The sequence below is a fragment of the Hevea brasiliensis genome, chromosome 11, assembly GCF_030052815.1.
Source record: "Hevea brasiliensis isolate MT/VB/25A 57/8 chromosome 11, ASM3005281v1, whole genome shotgun sequence".
Classification (NCBI taxonomy): domain Eukaryota; kingdom Viridiplantae; phylum Streptophyta; class Magnoliopsida; order Malpighiales; family Euphorbiaceae; genus Hevea; species Hevea brasiliensis.
The window spans coordinates 2,064,107-2,088,868 of NC_079503.1; the positions used below are offsets into that span (position 1 = coordinate 2,064,107).

The 24,762-nt window shown below is 35.6% G+C and overlaps 2 protein-coding genes across 5 annotated transcripts; both read right to left on the bottom strand.

Moving 5' to 3' along the window:
* Positions 1–377: 377 nt before the first annotated feature.
* LOC110657869 (cellulose synthase A catalytic subunit 1 [UDP-forming]) lies at positions 378–8,183 on the bottom strand. Its single transcript, XM_021815285.2, has 14 exons — positions 7,677–8,183; positions 5,982–6,177; positions 5,712–5,893; positions 5,102–5,222; positions 4,834–5,020; positions 4,318–4,584; positions 3,866–4,211; positions 3,603–3,740; positions 3,382–3,507; positions 2,889–3,101; positions 2,511–2,775; positions 1,976–2,172; positions 1,507–1,857; positions 378–1,405 (listed from the first exon to the last, which is right to left on the bottom strand). Exons 1-14 carry the CDS (start codon positions 7,755–7,757, stop codon positions 818–820), a joined length of 3,258 nt encoding a protein of 1,085 aa, XP_021670977.1. The 5' UTR covers positions 7,758–8,183; the 3' UTR covers positions 378–817.
* Positions 8,184–9,419: 1,236 nt separating this feature from the next.
* LOC110657867 (transcription factor HY5) lies at positions 9,420–11,886 on the bottom strand. Of its 4 annotated transcripts, none has more exons than XM_021815281.2 (4): positions 11,432–11,886; positions 10,993–11,179; positions 10,720–10,876; positions 9,420–9,600 (listed from the first exon to the last, which is right to left on the bottom strand). In XM_021815281.2, the coding sequence occupies exons 1-4, from the start codon at positions 11,526–11,528 to the stop codon at positions 9,532–9,534; spliced, it is 510 nt and encodes a 169-aa protein (XP_021670973.2). In that variant the 5' UTR covers positions 11,529–11,886; the 3' UTR covers positions 9,420–9,531. The 4 variants fall into 4 exon arrangements, with proteins under 4 accessions (XP_021670973.2, XP_021670969.2, XP_021670974.2 ...); XM_021815277.2 differs by having other exon boundaries at positions 9,420–9,772; XM_021815282.2 differs by having other exon boundaries at positions 9,420–9,783.
* Between the last annotated feature and the right edge of the window lie 12,876 nt (positions 11,887–24,762).

Genomic DNA, 24,762 nt, shown 5'->3' on the forward strand with positions numbered 1-24,762 from the left:
ATATTACTTTTATTCAGATTTATTAAATATATTTTTTATATAATTAATATTACATAAAAAAACTATTATTATATAAAAATGTAAAATGTCAAATGAAAAAAATTAACTTTTTATATTAACACAATATTAAATTTATTTAAAAAATGGTTAGTTTTAAATAATAAATAAATTAAACTCGAATACAAGTTTAATAAATGAGTGATCGAACTTAATAAATAATTTAGATATAAACCAAACTTACGAAATTGATAAAACGAAAGAAATACAAATCGAGCTCATAAAATAATAATAATAATAATCATAAAAAAAAAACTTTGAAAATTAAATGAGCCAAAACAAAGATATTCAAAGCTCAACTGCGACTAAAGAACCCAAAAAACACAAAACGCGTTTATAGCATAGCACCTCAGAAAATTGAATAAATATGGAAGCTGTAGTGTTACAATAAGAAAGAGGCAAAGCGGTGTAAAAATAAATAAACAAAATGGCCCCATAACCCTTGCAAAGAATATCATCAATTTTTCTTCTTTTCTTCCCGAGTACCAAGACTATTAAGATAAATTCCCATCCGCTTTCACCGAAAGACAAACAAAACTGCACAACGATGACACAAACACCTTGACACCCACTTCCATGGGGACTATCTTGTGGGAGAATTGTAAGGGTTTATGGGTCCAATCGTTCCCCAACCATCTACTAATTCCCTTTCACATGAATAGAGCAGTACATAAATTAGTTTACACCACTTCAGTACCTTCATTTCTTGTTTATGTACACCAGGGCGGCCTTCTAAGGACAAAATGATTCCGAAACAAACTTAGCAATTGATGCCGCATTGACCATTTGCAGTAGCTTTTGTAGAATCTGTTGTGAAGGGGTCGATCCGAACCCATAGCAAGGAGAAAATGGAAGCAAGAAGTATGGACCAGACGATGACAATGGTTGGCGTGCGATTTTGCCGACCTACTAAACCCTTCAAGAATGGGTACAAATGAGCAATAACCCATATTGCGAAGAACAGCTTGCCAAAGAGTGGACCCCAGGACTGGTAGCCGCTATTTATGGCATAGGAAACGCCAGCTACAATACCCACCAAGTTCACAATAAGGACTGTCGTTGGTGGGATGAGAAGAGACGTCCACTTGAACACATAGAGCTCTGCAAACTCCCCATCATCGTCCGAAGCTTTTGAAGTGACAGTAAAGTTGGTATCAATCCCAGCAAGAACTTTCAAAAGCCCCTGGAACACTGCAAAGAGATGGGCTGATGTACCACCAATAACCCAGAATTGCTCATTCCTCCACCAGTCTTCAATGCTGACACCACTCCACCTCAGCTCAAGTATTCCAGTAGCGAAAATGGAGATGAAGAGGAGAATGAACCACATACTAGCAAAGTTGCTTATCTGGATAAAATTGCAATAAATTCGTAAGTTTCCATGATCAACATATCTCCACGTACATTCCCAAGATCAGTTGGTAAGGAGAAAATGAATTTGTTGCTCACCTCAGGAATAATAAACTTCCCAGTTAGAAGACAGAAGGCAGGAAGCATGCAATAAGCGATCAGTGGGATAGAGGTGATTGGGTACACAATGGTATTAATGTATGCCAGCCTCTCCAGGAGCTTCAATCTTCCGTTGTAGCCATACCATATGGGGCAATGCCTGCTCAGCAAAATCTCAATTGATCCCAAGGCCCATCGAAGAACCTGGTTCAATCGATCAGAAAGATTGATTGGAGCAGACCCCTTGAATGCTGGGCGTGGAGGCATACAATATATAGATATCCAACCCCGCGCATGCATCTTAAACCCAGTTAAAATATCTTCAGTCACAGAACCATAGATCCATCCAATCTGGCAGCAAAAAAAAAAAAAGCATCAGCTAACATGAGCGTGCACACACAAAGAAGAGGAGTTTGGAGAGAATAAGCAGCTATTGAAGATGTACTGCGAAACACCAAGTTAGACTTGCCTCTTTGCCCCATTCAGTCTTGTCTTCATATCCACAGCTGATAACATGGATTGCTTCCTTTAAAAGAGTTGCAGGATTGGTTGATGGTGGAATACCTCCCTGTTCCATGAAGGTGGCTGCAATGAAAACTGGTGACTGACCAAAACGCTTTTCTAGACTCTTCTGAGACATAAGAAGAGACCTCTCATCATCATATCCTGAAGAGATAGAGTAAGAAGTTAATAGAAAATGCTACATAAGCACAAAGTCTTCTATCACCATTGATTTCAGTCAAAATCATGATAAATCTCAAATTGACTGACTTATTCATGGAAATACAAAACAAGGTTTAAGTTGGAGAAGCAATGCCCTAATGTAATAAAAAATAACTTTTTAAATAATGGTTGATACTAGAAAAACAGTAAAATATACAGGTCATGTACTCGTAAAATGTACCATGTTCATGAACAAGTCCAATTACTAAAACTCAATCCTTATAGAGATTATGGTTATATTTATTTAAAATTGAAAGAAAATAAATGTGAGGAAAACAAACCTTCAACGCCCTCCTCAATATCTTCCATATTGAAAATGGGAACAGTGGATTCAGTTCTTTTCATTGCCCTCTTCTTGTCAATATACTTCTTATTACCACTTCTTCCTTTCTTTCTTGATCCACAACAACTCTTGACAATAATGTTTGGCTCCAAATCTTCCTCGGTCAAAACTGGATCATAACCATATAGAGCTTGCCTATTGAAACAACAACCAGTTCCCACATAGACCGGACCCTGGATGCCATCTAGCCCTTTCAAGTTGATCTAAAAAATAAAATGACAACACAAATGGGAGCCATTAGAACTTCACAAAATTATAAAAAAAAAAAAAGGAGGCAAATATTCTCCTGATTGATACTAGATGGACTGTCACATACATCAAAGAACACAATATTGCGATTGGCATATCGATCATGCAAGTCAATGCCATCAAATCGCTGAGGGAACTGTACATAGCATGTTTTCTTGCCAAGGACAGGATCCATCATGAAACACATTGCTTCTTTAAGAGCTTTGCTGTTATTGAAGTAGTGATCACAATCGACATTCAAAAGATAGGCACCGTTTGTCAAGACAGCCGAAACTCTAATCTACAATAACACAAATAAAAACCAGGTCAGAAGAAAAATCAGGTTTAGTAGAAACAATATTTTGGTACACGCATGACCACCCCATCTGGCAAACAATAACTAAATCACAGTGCACATAAGCACCAGCGTCCTCTTATTGAATTAAAGAAGAATGGAATTTTACTGAACAGTCATTAGTCAGCATACATATAAATAAGCATCCCTAACACCATCATCTGTGACAATAATCAAAGACCAAATTGCAAGGAGAGATCAGATAAGAGGCATTAAGATGACAAACCAAAGCATTCATTGCTCCAGCTTTCTTGTGATGTTGGAAGCCAGGCCTCTTCTCACGAGAAACATACACAAGTCGAGGTAGCTCATTTCCATCCGTATCAAGGCCTCCACTGTGCCCTAAGAACACCTGTTCTTCCCATTGGGGAAAAGGTAAATTATTGTTGTAAGAATGTGAAGAAAGGGAGTCACGACCACCAATACACATAGGAAGGATAATAATACCTGAATCATTCCTGGATGATCCCTAGGATTATTTCCAGGCCAAGGAGTGCCATCCTGCATTGTCCAACCTTCTTCGGGCATCTTCTGTGCTTTGGCAACAAGGGCGTTGATCCGCACCTTGAATTCCTCGTATTCTCTCTGCAACACACAATTATCTTCATTTTTATGAATAATGTTGAAAACATGTGAAAATGCTAGAATCACTTCAGCCAAACAAATTCAAAGACGAGCCAAAACCTAAAGTATCTATGTTCATGACTCACCTTCATTGCTCGGCGCTCTTTAACAAAAGAAGGTTTTATCTTGTCCTTCAAATAATCAATCTTTTGTGCAAAATAAAACTCAGGTGCCCTAGGCTCAATATTGTGCTTCTTGCAGAAGGGCACCCATTTCCTTGCGAACTCTGCAGTTTCGGAAAGGGCTTCAAATGTCAACATTGCTGAACCATCGTCTGAAACATAGCAAGATACTTTGTCGACAGGGTAATCAACAGCAAGTATGGACAAAACAGTGTTTGCTGTAACAAGAGGAGGTTCTTTAAGGGGATCCACTGTACTAACAAAGACATCAACAGGTGCTAACTGTGATGGTTCCCCTTCACGATCATATCTGCAACACATTAAATCCAATTAAAGCAATGACACCAGTTACTCCTCCTTCACCAATCGTACTCTTATTTCACTAAAAAAGTATCATTAAGATGCATTTAACAAACCTCAAAGCAAGCCTGTCAAGGTAGGTCTCGCGGTTGATGGGAGACCATTTTGGAAACTGATCCAAAAGCCATGACAAGGCAAACCAAATCTCACAAATAACTGATGTTAGCCACAATGGGTATGCATCTTTCACTGGGTGAGTTACACGATATTGCAAGAAGAAGCCCAAAATAATAAGCCGGAGGATGATTACGACACGATACGGGGTCAGGTGAGAGGAAGGAATAGGTACGACACGACTCAAAGGTTGTCGAGCATCATCAGCCCTGTGAAATATATGAAGAATACAAACACAAAATGCTTAGCGAAGAAAATTATTCAACCCCTTTTAATAGCATCTGAAAGCTAAGCCATGCTTCAAACATTTGGGCATAGCAAGTAATATGCTTCCCAAAACATAAAATGATAAGGTGCTAAAATTTGCAATAAAATAAAATGGCTCAAGTGTGCTCCTATGTGTCAACTATCACTTTGACTTTAAAGAAGCCAAATTAAATCTTCACTAAGATGCTCACATTTGGAGTTCTTCCCCATTTGAACCTGTGCCTTCCATGTCCCCCTTTCCTTCAGTGTATCTATTGGTCATCTGCATCATATTTTTCTCCTGTTTGAGTTTCCAACCCTCAACCCTCTCCTTCCAGTCAACATTACCGAGGCCATAAGTATGCAAGTCCTTAGTCGGGTCCACAATTCTAACAGGAACTGCAATGGCCCAAAACCCAATAGTAATGAAGAAAACATTCTGAGAAGTATTAGGCAAACAAATTCTGTAAACTTGATTACCTGGCTGCCTTGGATCAATATAAGGAGATGAGTTAACATTCTTTTCAGGAGGGCCCAAAGGCCCAGATGTAGTTCGCACAGATTGGGTGTCAGGTGTAGCACAGGGAATTTCACCAGAAACCTGGTGATAATAGGCATATCAGTCAGTAGATTATTGTAAAACCCAAATATCACACATAACATAGCATGCCTCTAATAAAATAATTGTTCAGTGCATGCTAGCAAGCTACCAAACAGGAGAACATCTCTGGAAATTTTCTTTGCAAGTGACAAACAGATATACTTATTAAATCAGATCATAGGCAATTCAAGATTCAGTTTAAAGGGCAAGTAAGAAAACTGGTTACAGAATCATATATGCAAGACAATAGTGACTCTCAGACAAAGTGCATTGCACATTTAGCTCATGCAGGACAAAGAGGGATTGACAAAAATCAAAAGACATGTAACAAAGCCAACACTTAACTTACAATCTACTCAATCTGATACAATGTCATCTAATTTCACCAAACACCAGAAGGTCATATGGAAAATGTGAATCTAGAAACATCAAGTGCAAAGCCAAATCACTATGCACAAAATATGCATGTCATTGGACCAATCAGCTTACCGGCTGCCCATTCGTGAGAAGGGGAATTGGCTGTTGTGACTCATGCCTGGATGATGACGAAAGTTCTACATCTTCACCCTGCCATTGGCGTATAGTCTTGCTATTGCCTTGGGTATAATTGAATTCATTCTCTAGATCATCAACATCATCTTCATCCTCATCTCCCTCCACCCGAGGACTCCCTGAAACATCCAGACAAAGAAATTGCTGATATTTTAACAAAAATACAACACATAGCAGCATATTAAAAGCAATCACAAAGAACCTAACCTTTGTGCCTCTTGTACCTAGTCTTGCATTGAGGACAAGACTGAGTACCATCTTTCCGCTCATACTCGTAACAAGGACGGCAAACTGGGAAGGCACACTCGTTGCAAGCAACAAATGTGTCACCACTGGCAGTCAGTCCAACATTATCACCACAGATCTGACAGGTTTGGCCATTCAAATTCTTGAGGGGTTTTGGCTGCATTTGTCCACAAACAATGCAACAATTAGAATTCTGAAAGCAAATGTTCAGCAGTACTTGCCATATGCACAAATAGAAAAATTATCCAACTTCAAACAACAAATGTATTACAATGTTGGAATCCAGAAGCCCATTAAAAACAAAACAACCAAGCATAAAAGTGAGACAAGTTAGGAAACTAGTATTTCAAAGGGAAATATAATCAAAAGGAATTAAGGCCACATAAGATCAAAAAGACAAAAAGCACAACATGAGTTCTCAGTGCTATTCAGCTTTGGATTCAGCTTTGCCTTCTAGTGTTATTGTCGGTCAACTGTGCCAAAGTAAATTCTAGGGAATTAGGACTACCTATAAAGAAATATTTCATTTTATTTAGAATTTTATGTGATTTGTGATTCCTAATTAAAATTGGATTTAGAGTTTCTAATCCTGATGTTAATAGAACTACAAAAACTCTATACATAGGACGAAGTTCCCCTTTGAATTCATAAATTGAGAATGTGTTTCTCTACCCATTGAGAACTTATTTCTCACCCCTAATTCCCCTTTGTTCTATTGGTTCAAAATCAACTACCAAACATCTTCCATTGCCGTTGGAGCCTACTCCAGCTTGCACACTTTTCAAAGATGTATGCCCTTAGTCTTGAAAGGAAAACCTCATATAATAAGAAGATAATATCTCAAGCTGAACTATAGATACAGTAAGTATGAACAAATCCAGCTAAGAGGGAGAAAGAGAAATGTAACTCAGCAACAACTACTTCGTTTAGTTTATAGAAATAGATTTCAGATGCCTAGTACTTGACACAACTGAGTAAGGTGAACTATCATGGTCTCAGGTTAACACATCGTGACCCATCAGTTTTACAAATGCGAAAATGTCTACCAAATAAAGGTATTTCCTGAAAAAGATCCAGCAATCAAAATCAGAACTATGATACTGACATCTCCGCAACTGACGAAAGAAGCATTCAACTTTCATGGTAAACAACAAAAAGATAATCAGAAGACAAAATTCCAACCCAAATCTTAAAATCTGGCTAAATGAGGCATAAAGACCAAAACTACGAACTCAAAACTCACTCACACAACTCTCGGATCAAAAGACCACAATACATTCCAAATAAAAGGAACACCTATTTCAGAGACGATTGTTAAAAAGAATATCAAACTGGAATATGAATAACAATATATAATCACAGATCCAACTAAAAACTCACTTTTACACTGTTAACAAATATATCTAAACATAAAATGCTCGGTAATTAAAAATCAAAATAAATCAGTTAACTATCAGAGCTGAATTGCAAAAAAACTAACAAAGACCCACTACCCAATTTCCAAGTACATGAAAATGACCCAGAATTCGAGCTAAAAAGTCACCCTCGCAGAGTTAACACTCAGATCCACACACAAAAAACAAGCAAAGTTAGAGTCAAACAAATCAAAAAGGAAAATAAAAATGGAGAGTCAAAAGGTCAGCTAAGTGCACAAACCCCACTATCGGAATCGTGGCGAATCCGGACCAACTCGTTCCTCCGGTAGGAACCGGCCACCATGCCCGCATTTGCTTCCATAATGGTAACGATTGTCCAGGATTCTCAAGACAGAAACAGATCAGATCTTGATGGAAATGCTATGAAAAGGTAAGGGCCGTGATCCGCTTACTTGGCTATGGAAAACCAAGGGCAATGATGTCCGCAGAGCCTTCGCCCACTCAATACGCCATCTGCCTGCTTCTAGCTATCATCACTCTAGCTATCAATGCTCGTCCTTTTATTCTCTTCCTTTTTATGTTATTTTATTGTGTTTGTTAGGATTTACCGGCTCAACCGGTTTCTCATCTCTCACCTCAGCTCAGCCGGCTTCCCCGTTGCAGCCTCGGCCCTTGCACAGCCCTAATAATAATAATAATAATAATAATAGGAGAAAAGGCAGGCTTGGAAGGATCTCAGCACTCAGCAGTTCGAGCTAACTAAGAGCTGAAGTCATGCAACAAACGCGCCGTACTCTTATGCGAGCTCAATGGCGTGTGACTACGAGATCATAAAATATCCAATTTATCATTTTTTGTCTAGATAGGGACAACAGTTGAATATTTTTTCCGCTGTTTACAGTCTGTACCTATGAGTTACCGGTAATTGTCGGTTCTATATTCCGGTGGCTGTCGGTGGACTCAAATTTTCGCGAGGTTTTTGCGTTTGGTTTTCCTTTAATTTACATTATTGCCCTCTACCCGTTCGTCGATTTCAATCCAATTTAAAGCAAATTTTAATTATTTTTTAGTTCCGTTTTTGCTTCATATTAAATCAAATCAAAATAAATATAAATGTATATCTCAAAAAGGTGTTTTTATGAGTCTATTGCGTTATATTCTCTTTCCTCTTTTATGATATTATCACATGATATTATATAAATTATAAATTATTTAATAAATATTATAAAATAATTTTTAAGATATTAATATATTATATATATATATATTTTTATTATATATACATATAAGTAAATTTTAATTATTTTTATTTTAAAATTTTTATTAAAAACTTTTAAAAAATAATAAAATAAATTTATAACAATTAATAAAAATTTAAAATATTATATTATTTTTAACATTCCTTTTTATAATATTATTACATGATATTTTTTATTATAAATAAATTATAAATTATTTAATAATTATTTTATTAATATTACGATGAATAATAATTATTATGAGATAGTTTATAATATATTAATATATATTAATTATATATATTTATATTTATAATATATAAATAAATTTTAATTATAAAAAAATTTAAAGCATTATATTACTTATATATATATAAATTAAAATTATTAAGTCACAGATGGACGATTGCAATTCCCTAATATTTTATATGTCTATATTAATGTGAAATTTATTATCTAATATAATTTTTTAATAGCATATTCATTTCGTGTATAAGATTATTATCACTAACCACCCAATTGATTCTTCAGTTTTAACAACCTACATTAATATTCATAGCTAAGAAAATTTTTAAAATATATTAATTAAAAATTAAATTTAATATACCAAAATTATAAAAATTAAATATCTTTTTTCAATATTTAAACAACGTCTAAGGCAATAGAAGCCCGTTGTCAATTGATGCAACTTCTGGGGTCACTCTAGCCTTTGTTTATTGGTGACAGTCACAGAGCTATTCATTTCCTTTGATGCAGAGCACACAGATGATAGACAACTCAACAACTTGCGTCAATATAGAACTCTTTTTAACTTTATTAAAACCATGGTACAATTTTAAAATGAATGAAATTGCCATGAAATCCACATAATTCCATAATCACTTGTAAATTTCTCACTCACAAAGAACCATCTGCATTACCATTGCTGCTGCCTCCTCTCCTGCTTGCTGTTGTATTTTTCAATATCTGCAACAAAAAATTTGAAATATCACAAATTTTATAACCAACCACGGAAGGGTAGCCCCCGAACCGATTTCAGCAATTCCGATTCAAGGCTCAGGGGATTGAAATTTGAAACCGAACTAAAGAGTCCTCTCTGTTCAACTCCAGCTCGGTTCAAATCACCGCTTGCTCCCACCTGCTTCCAAACTTTGTACCATAAAGTTTCAGCATAAATTTCAATAGCCATCCATGAATTTTAAAAGTTATAATAAAATTATAATTGAACTTAAAATATAACATAAAATTTTTTAAATTTTAAAATTTTACAAAATAAAATTTTATTGACTTTCAATAACTAATTTATAAGTAAAATTAATGTGGACAATCCAAAATAACAATAATAACAGGACAATTGCCATTGTTTTTTTTTTTAAGACAGAGTCTCTTTAATATGCTATTATATATCTAATACTTTATTAATTTATAAAACTTAAAATTTTTTTATAGTTAATCTGTGAAAAAAAATCATAGTTAATCTGTGAAAAAAAATCATAGTTAATTTTACTACTATCATATAGAAAAGATAATTATTTATATCATTATTATTCTGCGTTGCATAAAGAGAATTAGAATAATTTTATTATGTAAAATTTTAAAAAATTTTATATTATATTTTTAAATTCAAAAATTATTCTATTATAACCTCTTAAATTTCAATTTATCCTAAAGTTTCAGTGTGTCAGGCAGTGAACAGCGGACCCAAAATGCAACAATGTGATGGGGTCCAGAAAACAGGTCTATTAAGAAAAGAAAAGATTGATTTTTTCTCCATAGTGGAATTTGAAATAGGAGCCCAATTACTAAATCAAGAAGAGGCCTCTCTCAAAAAGAGATGCTCCTGCTACCAAACAGGTACAAACTTACGGATGTGGGCTCACCCACAGACCCATCAATGAAAAGGCCATGGCCTTCCATTATCCATTTATTATTTATTACCCCTTCCCCTTTCCTAATTTGCAAAGGGTATGTGCCAAAAGTACAAGTTTATTAATTATTATTCACTTAATTTATAATAATGATAGCTGGGAGGTAAGTTGTGAAATTGATAAGCATGTGATACGTATGGATGGGATTATGACATACATGTCTAAGCATCTGATTTTCATTCTGCAACGTGGAAAGCCTCTCTTCAAGCTCAGAGTTCTTCTTTTCCAAGTCTTTGACTCTGGTTTCCAACTCATTCAAGTATGCTTTCTTCCTCTCCCTTGCTTGTTGGGCTGAAACTCTGTTTCTCAGCAACCTAATTTTCATTTTTTGCCTCGCTAAGATTAGTGCATTACACCTAAATGCATTGGCTACCCCACGTAGGAATAGCTAGATTGGTAGGGGCAAAACGGTAATATTAACACGCCTTACCTCTTTAACCGCTTGTTTTCTTTGTCAGCTGGGCTCTTTCCTCTCTTTCTCTGACTCTGACCCTCCCCTGGAGCCTGTGCTCGATCTGCACCCGCAACTGAACCGCCGTCTCGACCTGAGGCTGAAGTTCCAGCCGGTTCACCGCCGAATTCCGGCACTCTTCTAATTTCCTCGTCGCTCTCCATTCCTGGAATCACATGTTTTATAAGCAATTTTCGTATAGAAAGCAATGCAAAAGGAAAGAAGTAAAGAGAACTCATAAATCTCCAAAACCCAGATGGATAAATTACCACATACTATTTGATGAAAATGAGATCACGAAGAGTATACAAAATCTTAGATTAATACAAAGCCCAGAGTGAAAATTCGAAAAACAGATTACTAAGGGCAAAATCATATGAGAACTTTCCATAAAAGCAGAACCAAAGAGAGATCGTACCTTCTTTGACTTCAAGTTGAAGAGCAGAACTCGAAGATCTCTCACTGCTGGACGGCAGAGAATTGGCTGCGATTGAACTAGTCGCTTGTTCTTGCATTTCTTCTTTACAGGGGAAGAAAAATGGAAGAAATTTTTGTGGCCTTTGGACAGAGAAAAAGAGCGGGATATCATTATCAAGTGGGAGAACGGCACAGAGAAGTGTGCAGTGCAGGGAGATTTTCACCCGTCGGATTACATTTGGATCGTACGGGGAAGAGAGTGTAATCGTGGAGATATACGAGCCATGACGAATTGAGTGAATCAAAAGACAATGAAGTAGAAGCGTGGAGGAATGTGTCCCGTTAGATCAGATACTGATCGGACGGACGGGATTGAAGTTGGAAGATAAATACAATGAGCTGAGACCACGTTATGTGCTGGCTGTCCTTTCTAACTTTGTATCCTCGTATTTAGAGAAAAATGTATTTATTCGATTTGGGAAAATTGTATTTAAATAACATTTTATATTAATAAATAATTTTTTTTGATATATTAAAAAAAATACAATTTACAAGGAAAGCATATCAAATAGTAGGAAAAAAAAAAGAAAGAACATATGATAGGCTTCCCTTGCCTTTAAGGGCAGGGGAAGACATTAATTTTTTTCACCTAAATTGTGATTTACTCTTTCTACAATTTGGTTAAGAGTAAATAGTTTTTTTTTTTTCATTATTTTTTACAAATATAAGATTCTTCATGGTTAGAGTGATAAGGAGCAAATCTGTGTAGGGATTGCCATGACAAAATTAGAGAATCAGTGACTTTTCATATTTAGAGATGACATCTGATGAGAATTAAAAAAATTATTGGTGACAGGTTCCTGTGTCGTCCAACCCAACGTTCTCTTTTAACACTGGATTTATTGTCCTAAAAGGGTGGCTCGTTAAGGAAAGCATAGGAGATAATAATTTGACTATTGGAATACTCTTACTGTTTATGGGTATTTCCATGTTGATATTCTTTATTTGGTGTTTGGCTGATATTTGATTGTATTGTATAGTATGATCTGTGGTTATATAAGTTTGCCTATGGGTGATCTTTCAATTTACTGATGGTGTTGCGTAGCAAAGCTATGGTAAAGAAATTTGGTTTGTCTTCTTCAGCATGTTCTGGAGATTTCCTCTCTAGTTCCATTTACTTTGTTATGGGCTAAGCTGATGGGTTTTGGATTTTTTTTTTTTTTTGGTTTGGGTTTAGACCTTAACCTTCCTTCCATTTTAATGAAATTCTGATTTCATGTTAAGAGAAATAATAGAAAAAAATTGCAGGCAAAAAAAAAAGTCATATCAAAATTGATTAAAGTAGAATTAATCAAAATTAATTTTAAATTATATTAAAATCAAAATTAGCAGGTCCAGTTCCAGTCAAAACCATATTTAAAAAGAATAATAAGAAATTCAACAATTGGATTTAATAAAATTGAACTAAATCAAAATTAAAATTTGAAGTAAAAATAAGAGGACTCCTCTATTCAATTATTGTTATCCTAAACCTTAAAAGAAACCGATTTAGTGATTGCCCTTAAATGTGCATGTTACTTGAAAAACTCATAATTTATCTCTAGAAAATTCCTGTCAAATAGAGATGAGTGGACAAATGTATTTTTATGGAATTAATGGTTCTAATTAGGGGTGGCCATCAGGATAGAATTCGCAATTTCAGTTCAAGATTTAGGACACTGAAATTTGAATGAAAAGATCCCATTAATTTAGTTTTGATTTTCAATTTTAATTAAATTAAACAGTTAAAATTTTTCAATTTATATATATATATATATATATATTCCTCTTATTTCTTCTGAGAAGAAGGAGAAAAGCTAGCTAATAGTTGAAATGGAATCATTTAAAGACTTGAAGATGAAGTTCTGCTAAAACCAAAGATCTATCACTAGGTCACCACGTTTGGTGGTGTGGCCTTAGCTCTTTGTGGGAATTGAATTGGACTCTACTATGCTTAGCTCAACCTAAATATTTCTAAATTCTCCAAACCCACAGTAATATAAACAAGTTTTAACCTTGAAATGCTCTGTTTTTTCTTGTGCCATAGAAATTAATATATCTACCATCTCTCCATGAATTTATAGATGGGACTCCATTTCCCATCTCGTCCAGTTCCTTGTCTGACGTATCTTCTTTTGATGTGAGAATTTGTCACAAACTTATGTCTTTTTTTCATTTACTTGCACAGAAAATAGTGTAGCTTCCACCCAAGACAATTGTGTATGAGTTCGTTAAAATAGAATTGAGTAATAGCAGTCTTGAAAATGATGGCTACTATGTATAATTGGTTCCATTTGTAGTCATTGCTTGACAGTTGATACAACCATTATATATATGTATATATAAGAATAGCAATAAATTAATGAAAGAAGCAAGGAGAGAATGCCATTTCAGAAAGCTGATGAGTGATGATGACTCGGGAAAATTACTTGTTACTGGGAAGTATGGTTAAAACCAGTTTTTTTTTTCCTGATTTGGATTTTGGGATGCCAAAACCCTTTTCAGAACCTTTAGAAAAAGTTTGTTTCATGGCTGGAGTTGAGAGGCTGCGAGGGCAAGAAGTTGGTGCTGCTGCACTTGAGCCGCTACAATCCATACTTACAATGTTTGAGGCGCTTTGGCATGGCCTTAGCTCCCTGTACTCTACCTTGTCTTCTACCAACAAGAACTTCTCATCCCATACTGGTCCTGATGAACCTTGCCTCCTAAAAACTTTAGCCCTTTGCAAAGTTGCCATGCCCCTGGAATCTTTCTGTTAATCTCCTTAATGTGTGTCGCTTGCAAAATTGTGTTACATGAATGGCCGTTCTTCTAGGCATAATATAGGATGGGAAGGCCGAAAATAGGGGAAGAATCAAGGAAATAGGTCATGGGATAGAATATTAAGAAGGGAAGGGAGCCTCCTGTTTAACCTTTTCTTGTAAATGTATTCATGCCAATGGCAGTTTATAGGAAAGAGAGATACCCAGACGGCCAGACCAAGCAGTTTTCATACCACTTTCCTTCATCTATGTAGACCGAAAATTCAAACAATTAGTACACTATAAATATTTATATCTTGCAGATATTGTTTTGTGAATTTTTGAAGCTATTAGCTGACTTGTTCTGATTGAAATACTACCTTACAACGTTTCCTGTGCATAGGGGACTATTAACGGTCAAAAACACGTGTTTACTACTTTAAATGAATGATAATATACTCTAGCTAAGTATGGATTTTTATATGCAAAACTAAAGTTAGTTAAGCTAGTTTATACTTGGAATGTGACAAAGTCTTACAGGTTCTATCTATGCCAGAAAAATGTGACAAAGTCTTACAGGCTCTATCTAGGCCAGAACTTCTCCCATTTATGGAACTATAGCGAACTTGACGTTCTTCCACGTTTGTTATCATGAAAAACATCCCATGCCAATGTCTACGTGAATTTTTAGCTTTGAGACAGAAATCTGGTTTCTGAAAAGGAATCTTTTTTAAATACCATTGAAAAAAGTAGATTGAAAAAGGGTTTGATTTTTTTTTAAAATTTTTATGACTAAAATATATCAAATTTAATATAAAAATATGTTTTTGGCAAACAACTAGCAAGTTAAAACTGATAAAATTTGACTTAAACTATGCAGCAGTGACTTAATGAGAATCGATAAAAAAGAAATCTTTTGCGAGGCAAATTCGTCACTCGTTGCATTTTGCATTATTTGCATAAGCAAGGACAACATGAGTGACCAAACTTCTAATACTAATACAGCATATTCAGTGACAAGCTTTGCTCATGTTTACATCCAGAAATCAAAACGAATCATTTAAGTTTGAATGCTATACAAATTTTTACCAATAGTAATTCTCTGTTTTTTTTTTTATACTCTTTCAGGGGTTTCCATGTGGACTTTCTTCAGTCTCTTCTAAGCCTCATAACATGAACTGGAACTTCTTTCTCACTCTTAGATTTTACATCATCCTCAGGCATTGATTCTGCAGGAATGATTTCGATTCTTTTACTTTCTGGCAATGATGGTGTTGGTGCCGGTTCATCAGGTAGAGCAGCACTCAGCATAACAAGATTTGGAGAGTGTCACGGAGCAACTCAAGAACAACTGCCCTATCAAGACAAAGTTAAGCAGCAAGGCTTTTGATCTGAAGAAAATAAGAGAAACTTCATTTTAGAAGCCAGAACATAGAGCCGATGGAACTTAATTCAGTTAAATATTCACCCTCGTCACTGCATTTCCAAGTTCTCGAGCTCAAATTGCTATTTAAACCTACAAATGTGGAGTAAGATACACTAGTTTTGCGTCGTCCATTTTCAAAGCACGAGCCAGCCTTCATAGCTGCCAATTCTTAAGTTTTACAGGTCTTTCCTCCTCTTCTTCTTTATCAGCATTGCCATCTTCAAAACCATCAACAGCTGAGCTAAGTATTTCAACGTCGTCATCATCAGTAACTCATAACGCGTTCTCCAATGCACCTTAAAGTTTATCAAAGTCTGCTCCACTTATATCATCATCATCATCAATGAATGATTCACCATTCGTAAAGGTCTTCTTCCAGCATGGTGAAGAGTGCCTCAAAGGCATCTTCAACCATATCATCTTCCTCCTGCTTTACATCCTCAAGAGACGAACTTTTCTACAAGGAACGAGAAAGGGGAAATTTTTATTTCAATACAGCAGCAATTTCATTCACCTCTGATGAACTGAAGATTATGCAAATTCTTGAACAAACTTCAAGACTTACATAATCAAGACCAAAATTGGAACTTTGTAAGGAATAGCAAGTGTTATTGTCAGTAGCGAAGCAGTAGACTCCAAATTAGGTTAATTTAATTCCAATCCCTAATTTCCTTTGATGAAGAAGAAGCGAGAGCAGAGTTTTGGTGTCAAGGGCGAGCGAAAGCAAGGATAGAGGTAGCAAGAGGATGACGTGGCAGAACGAGACTGGACAGCCTGGGAGGTCCCACGAAGAATTGCTCAGTGTATGAAGATGGCCAACTCTTTAGGGCAGTGAAAGCCTTCTAAGACGAAAAAGAAAAAGCAAATGACATTTTTGCTCGTTCTCCCTCTACGGTACTAAGAAGGAAATATCTACATTCTTCATCTCCTCCCTCGAAACGCACCCTTTTGATCTCAAGTGGTCCTCCGAAAAGGGGCACAGTTCTTAACAAGCGTTAATAATTAATTATCCTATGGGTTATTAACCATTAATCATGAACATCAATGGACTAAAATGAGTTTCTGAAGCATAGGGTGGAACCCTAAATTAGATTGAGTTGTAAGCCTAGTTATTATTAATCTTGATATTTGAATTGTAGCGTTTCATTCCACATGTTTGCTTTTCTTTGTAGACATCTTCTAATGTGTCCTCCATATGCATTCTTTTTGCTTTTTCAGAATAGCTGTAATGGAATTAAACCATCAACATCTTTATTTATCTATGGCTGTTTGATTTCAAGATATGCAATGGTGAAGGAAGTTTTGAACCCAAAGTCTTAAAATTAACTATTTTTACTCATCCTTCTACAGGGTTCAATGCAGGTCTGGCATGTGTTCAACACCAACTCATTTCACATCTTCCCACTTGGTTGCAAGTGAGATCTTTCCTGTTTCTGCGGTGAAAGTTCTTCTCTACCCTGGAGCTATTCAGTCTTATCAGGAACATGACTGTTCCGAGGGGAAATTTGTGCTTTTCTTTTATTTTTTCCCTGTGTGTTTGGGACTAAAGGAAATTCCGTTCTATTTTGATCCTTGCTTAGTTTATCGAACTTATTTTAGCATGACCTTAATGGGCTCTTATGTGCCTCCGAGCTATGTTGGCCCTTGCCAGCTTCCTGTTTTGATTTCGTCAGTCAGCAATTCACATCTATCTTGATGGTCCTTGTTCCAGGTTCTTGCCGGAAGCTATGGCTGGAGCACTTGTGGGCGTATTAAAACCTGGGAGGATGAGCATGTTTGGGACACTTTTGGTTATCTGGGGCCCTATCAAGGAAAGGAAGGGATCCTAGGAAAGCCAATAAATATAGATCCTGCTGAAGATATCTATGTCCATTCAACAATGTTGCTGATCTGTGTCAAGTATTGCTCGTTAGAGCAAAGGGTATATTTTGTTCAAATTTTAAAAGCCATGGAAGTGAGAAGATTTTCTGCAGAGGTCTATGGTAAACCTCTTGGATTGCTTTACACTTATAAAAGAAAGGAAAAGAAGTTTGCATGATTGTTATCCGGATCCCATAGAATTTAGTAGTATGTAAGGCTTGACCTGTGGTTACTCGAAATTCAGCTTCCCTTCTTAATTCTTAAGAACCTTTATAATTATGACCCAGACAACATTACCTTGCCTTTTGGAAATGATCAAAGACTATTCAAGGATCAGGGACCATCCATCATTAGGCTTACTTATGATTTCTCCAAAAACAGATGGGACTTCGAGGAAATCGACAATGAATTTGAGAAAAACTATTCATCGAAAACTTACTGAAGAAAATGTCAAACATATCCTTAATAACTAAAAACACGTAAAACTTATAGAAACTTCTTGGAAGCTTACTTGGAGCAATGCCTACGTAGAGTAGGCAAATCGTCAAACCACTTCAACGTTGTGTTTCAATTATTTTGTGATTGATGAGTATATTCTTTCGAAATGTTGACCCCACAAGTTCAAATGAGCATAGATTTTGATGATACCAAAACTCAACTAGAATCAAACTAATATTGTTTTAAGTGTTGTGCATCTCAAAGAAAAATTCACAAGGATTTCATGATGGATTCGTGCTTTTGAAGAAATGATGACATTCTAAGGATAACACAGGACGAATCAAAGGAGATAAAAGAAAAAAATGTTACCTTCTAAGGCTGCATTGAAAATCAGAATTGAAGGTACATATAGTATAGAAATTAAGTTTTATTTTTAGGATTGCTTATGAAAAGAATTGAGGAGTAGAAGTCAATGATGCTTATTTTTAATCCCTCAAAAGATATTTCTTTTAAATATCATTATTGGCCTAAAAAGTATTTGACTATGATTTGGTGTGAAGTTTTATAGCTTTGAAAGTTATACAGAAAAGTTTTCCTGGTATGCTAACTGGTTTGCTACTTATTTTAGTATGCTAACTGGTTTGCTATTTTCTCAAGTATGCTAACTGTCTCAACTCTGCACAACATCACAGAAAACTACAAAATAACGGCTATTTTCTTGAAATTCATATCTGTAACGTTCAAATGAGTTCTCCACTGGTAAAAAACGTTCCAAAGCTATAAATACACCCACCTTTGGCCATTTTGCACTTAATGAAAGACTCTTCATGTCACGACCCAAAATTCTGAACCGTGACCGGCGCATAATTTAAGTATTCTTAAATCATGCAAGCCTTATCAGAATATCTTGAATAAATATATTGTTACTTACTAATCCTAAAAATAGACAAAATTCAAATAAACAAAATGCTGAATAAACATCATAAATATCTCATAGGTAAACTGCGGAGTCTCTACAGATTTCAATAAAAACTTAAACTGTTCAATAAACTAAACTAATTATTAGCCCGAGAAAACATGAATTCGGGCATACCATGAAAACAAATCAAAGTTGTCCCTCTCCAGAGAATGGACTGAATATTTGGATCACCGCAATTCTACCGATCCAAAACAGATAATGATATGAGAAAACGTGGTTTGAGCTAGATGCTCAGTGAATGATAATTATAGCACACAACGGAATAGGAACAGGCAGACGCTTGATTAATTTCACAATAAATTTTCTATTCAATAAAATCATGCTCATGCTGTCAAAATCATTAATAAAATAACTTCATAAAACATATATATAAAAGAAAATTCATTCAATAAAAATTTTAGGGTACAGTGCACCAGGGTGATGATACCCCACATCACCAAAGGCCAGATGGTAAGCGCGCTATCATATATCAGATACCTTCCTCCTCCTTCACAGATATCAATGCATATGATACTAATGCAAACCAAAAACTGCAATGATGCATGACTCGACAATGCAACCTAATACCGTGATAGTCCACACGGCGGGGCCAGATAACAGAAACAGATACTGGGCACAGGTACCAATTCAAAATAGAAAATCAATTTGTACAAATCAATCAAAATCAATAAAAAATTTTAGAATAACTGATAGTGCAATTCCAATAGTGTATTTCAATAGTTTCAGAGAGTCAATAAAATCAAATCAATCTCAAATCAATTCAGTAAAATCAAATCAATCTCAAATCAATTCAATAAAATCAAATCAATCTCAGATCAATTCAGTAACACATCGGTAAATTTTATAGTTAAATATCAATCAATATAAATACATTAAAGGCCTGTTCCCGGAATCCTAATGGGTCTAATGCAGAGATAGTTGGCAAAATCAATTATTTAATCAAAATCGAAATAAAATTTAATAATAAAATAAAACTATAGAAAATCACATATAAAATCATTGTTAAAATATTGATTTAAAATTTCATTTAATAACAAACTTAATGCCAAGAAATTTTAAAAGGGACAAAAACGGTGCCATGTACTATAATTACCACTCACCTGGAACCTCCAAAATAATAGCTAGATTCAATAAAAGAGAGACAATTTCAGCTGACAGAATGAATATTTGAATCTCCTACATACCCAAAATATAAAAGAAAAATATTAAATAATAATAAAATAAAATAATTTTAATATATATATATATATATATATATATATATATATATAAACCTTGGACGGAACAGATACAAGGACGTCGACAGTGATTCAAATGTCGACAGGGATTCAAATGTTTTTATATATATATAAAATAATTTTAATATATATAATCTAAAATCAAAGTTATCATTTCACAGTAATTATGATCAACCCAATTCAGTACCAATAGTCAAAGAGAAGAAATAAATTTCTAGAGTAGTTGTAACAAATCGAGGAAAGAAAATAAAATCAAATTCACCCATTATTAAATAAGGAATGAGAATTTTTACCTTGAAAATAGAATCGAATGTGATGAATGGAGAAGTAAAAATTTAGGTATTCTCTGTTGAGAGTATTTGATAGAGGTGACAACCAGGTTTTGAGAGCAAAGTTTAGCAGAAGAGATGATTAGGGTATATATATATATATTTCAAGAGTTCTATTAGGTGTAGAATGGGATAAGAGTTATTATTGAACTGGGTTGTTCAGATTGCAGATATATATTTAATTTCAAAAATAATATATATATCTAAAAATAAATAAGCAGACCATTCAATAAAATATATATATTTTTTTATAAATATATTAAATTATTGTTAGCTAATTAAAATAAAATAATAATAAATAATAAATGTATATGAGTTTTCACATACTTCCCCCCTTAAAAAAAATTCGGTCCCCGAATTTGAATAGACAAAATTCTAACCTGAAGAATCAAATAAGTGAAGATATTTGGCTTGCATTTCATATTCTGCCTCCCATGTGGCCTCACTACTTGAGTGATTATGCCACAAGACTTTGATCAAAGCCACTTCCTTAGATCGGAGTTCCCTAATTTGTCGATCTAAAATCTTTACTGGCTCCTCATATGACATATCATCCCTAAATTGCATGGTTTGAGGTTGTAAAACATGAGATGGATCTGGTACATACTTCCTAAGCATAGAAATATGGAAAACTGGATGTACATGTGCAAAACCAGGTGGAAGGGCTAAACGGTAAGCAACTGCTCCAATTCTCTCCAAAATTTCAAATGGACCAACAAAATGAGGGCTAAGCTTCCCTTTCTTCCCAAACCTCATGATTCCTTTCATAGGGGAAACTCTCAGAAATACATGATCACCAATCATAAATTCCACATCTTTACGCTTAGGGTCAGCATAACTTCTTTGTCGACTTTGAGCAGTCAAAAGTCGATCACGAATTAGTCGAACCTTCTCTGAAGTTAATTGTATCAACTCTGGTCTAGTAAGCCTTTTTTTCTCCAACTTCATCCCAACAAACCAGTGACCTACACTTTCGACCATATAATGCCTCATATGGAGCCATCTCTATACTTGCCTGATAACTGTTATTATAAGCAAACTCCACTAAAGGCAAATAATGATCCCAACAGCCACTAAAATCCATAACGCATGCACGAAGCATGTCCTCTAATGTCTGTATGGTCCTTTCTGACTGTCCATCCGTCTGAGGGTGAAAAGCAGTACTAAAGTCTACTCGTGTTCCTAAAGCTTCTTGGAATTTCTTCCAAAATCGAGAAGTAAACTGAGTACCACGATCAGAGACAATGGAAACTGGAACTCCATGAAGACTAACAATCTTGTTTATATACAATCGCAAGTTTAGCAAAGTCATATGTAGTCTTCACAGGAAGAAAATGAGCAGATTTTGTCAATCTGTCCACTATCACCCAGATTGCATTGTAACCACCTCGTGTACTAGGTAAACCCACAACAAAGTCCATGGCAATATGCTCCCACTTCCACTCGGGAATAGGCAATGGCTGAAGTAACCCAGATGGTCTCTGATGTTCTGCCTTAACCTGCTGACAAGTCAAACATTTAGCAACAAAGTCTGCAACATCCCTCTTCATGCCACCCCACCAATAATGCTCCCTTAAATCACGGTACATCTTAGTTGAACCTGGGTGTACTGTGTAAGCAGAATGGTGTGCCTCCTCCATGATTTCTCTTCTCAACTCATCAACATTGGGGACACAAAGTCTAGTGCCATAACGAAGAACTCCATCATCATTCAACATGAATCCTTGAGCTTGGCCTTGATGAATATTATCTATAATCTCACACAGCTGAGAATCCCTCTTTTGAGCAGCCTTAATTCGATCAATCAAGATAGGTCTAACTCGAAAATGTGCTAAGAGTGATCCAGCTATGATTTTAAACTCAACTCCCTGATCTAGCAACTCATGTAATTCACCAATCAAAGGCCTCATCTTGGTAGATATATGGGCTAAACTACCAGAAGACTTCCTGCTTAGAGCATTAGCCACCACATTAGCCTTTCTAGGGTGATATTGTATGGTGCAATCATAATCCTTCAGCAATTCTATCCATCTTCTTTGCCTAAGATTAAGATCACGTTGGTCAAAGATGTATTTGAGACTTTTGTGGTCAGTGAAGATTTCACAAGTCTCACCATAAAGATAGTGCCTCCAGATTTTCAAAGCAAAAATTACTGCAGCCATTTTCAAATCATGAGTTGGATAATTCTGCTCGTGCCTTTTCAACTGACGAGAAGCATATGCAATAACCCGTCCATGTTGCATCAAAACACATCCTAAACCAATCCTAGAAGCATCACAACATAACCCCCTGATCCGGATGGAAGGGCTAACACTAGTGCTGTAGTTAAACGAGTCTTAAGCTCTTGAAAACTTTTTCACAAGCCTCAGACCACTGAAATTTCACATTCTTCTGTGTCAACTTAGTTAAAGGTGCTGTAATACGAGAGAAGTCTTGAACAAACTGTCTATAATACCCTGCTAAACCCAAGAAACTACAAATCTCTGACACAGTTGTGGGTCTAGGCCAATGAAGCACTGCCTCAACTTTCTTCTTATCAACGCACACCCCATCCTTCGATATTGTATGGCCTAGGAAAGCCACACTGTCTAACCAGAACTCACATTTTGAGAACTTGGCATATAGCTTATGTTCTCGTAAGGTCTGAAGGACAATTCTCAAATGCTGCTCATGCTCCTCCTTACTTTTTGAGTACATTAGAATGTCATCTATGAACACTATAACAAATTGATCTAAGAAAGGCTTGAAAACTCAATTCATGAGATCCATAAAAGCGGCCGGAGCATTGGTAAGACCAAAAGACATTACAAGAAATTCATAGTGTCCATACCTAGTCCTAAAGGCCGTCTTGAGTATGTCTTCTTTCTTGACCCTCAATTGATGATACCCAGATCGAAGATCAATCTTGGAAAAATATTTTGCACCTTGAAGTTAGTCAAACAGGTAATCTATGCGTGAAAGAGGATACTTATTACGCACAGTTACCTTATTCAATTGCTTATAATCAATGCACATTCTCAAAAACCCATCCTTATTCCGTACAAATAACATAGGAGCACCCCATGGAGAAACACTAGGGCGAATAAACTCGTTATCTAGTAGATCCTGTAGCTGCTCCTTCAACTCCTTAAGTTTTATGGGTGCCATATGATAAGGTGGCATAGATATGGGCTCAGTTCCAGGAACTTAGTCTATACCAAACTCTACCTCTCGCTCCGGGGGTAAACCTGATAAATCTTCTGGAAACACATTAGGAAACTCCTTAACCACTGTAACATTCTCCAAACCTGCACCTTGTAACACCCTCCCCGTAGCAACTCCGTACAGTCTACTCTTCCGGTGACCGGTGTCGGTCCGGACAGCTAGAACGTCCGGAAAAATATTTAAACTAAAGTCAGGAACCATAATTAACTCAAATATTAACAAGAAAAATTTAGTAAAAATTTTAGAAATAAAATAGAACCAAGTTAAATGAGCCGGTGCCCAAGCGAGGGGTAACTCAGAGGGAAGTTGCGGTTCTCGCAACGAGGAGCCCTAGACCCGGGAGAAAAATTATAAAATAATTATTGGGACTCCAGAGAAGGGTCATTGAGGTTCCTATGGCATTAGAATGCCAAGAAAATACCTAGAAAAATATTTCAATCGGTACAGACAATTTTGACCCGTTAAGCCAAACGGAGGGCATTTTGGTCATTTCGCCTTCAGAGGTGATTTTTGGCAGACTTGTCCAGTTGAGTAAATAATTAATATGACATAAAATATGAATAAACATTACTAGAAATTAAATTGAAAATGAGTAGTGATGAAAAGAAAAGAAAAATGAAATAAAAAGCAAATTATGACATGTGATGATGTCATTTATAAATTACCAACCAATCACAAGCTAATAAGCTTTCTTAAATACTTAAAAGAGACAAATGGACCTAAAAATTCTGCTTTTCTTCTTCTTCTTCTTCTTCCTCCAATACGTGACCTCTCTTCCATAGCTAAGTATATTCAAGCTTTTCAAAGCTTGATTCACCCATTTCTACCCAACAAAATTATAACCTAGCTTCACAAAAAATTAACCTAGCAACTTGAGCAACCTCTAGGCAGCCAAAAGAGGAAGAAAGAAAGGAGTTTGGGTGGCTGGAAATTCTGCCCCATTCAAGGTTAGTGCACATATACACCTAAAGCTCTTTATTTCTATGTTAAAGACTTGAAATAAGTAAGGATTTGTAACTAAAATGAATAAAAACTATGTGTATGTATGCCATCAATTTCGGCAGCCCTAAGGAAGTGA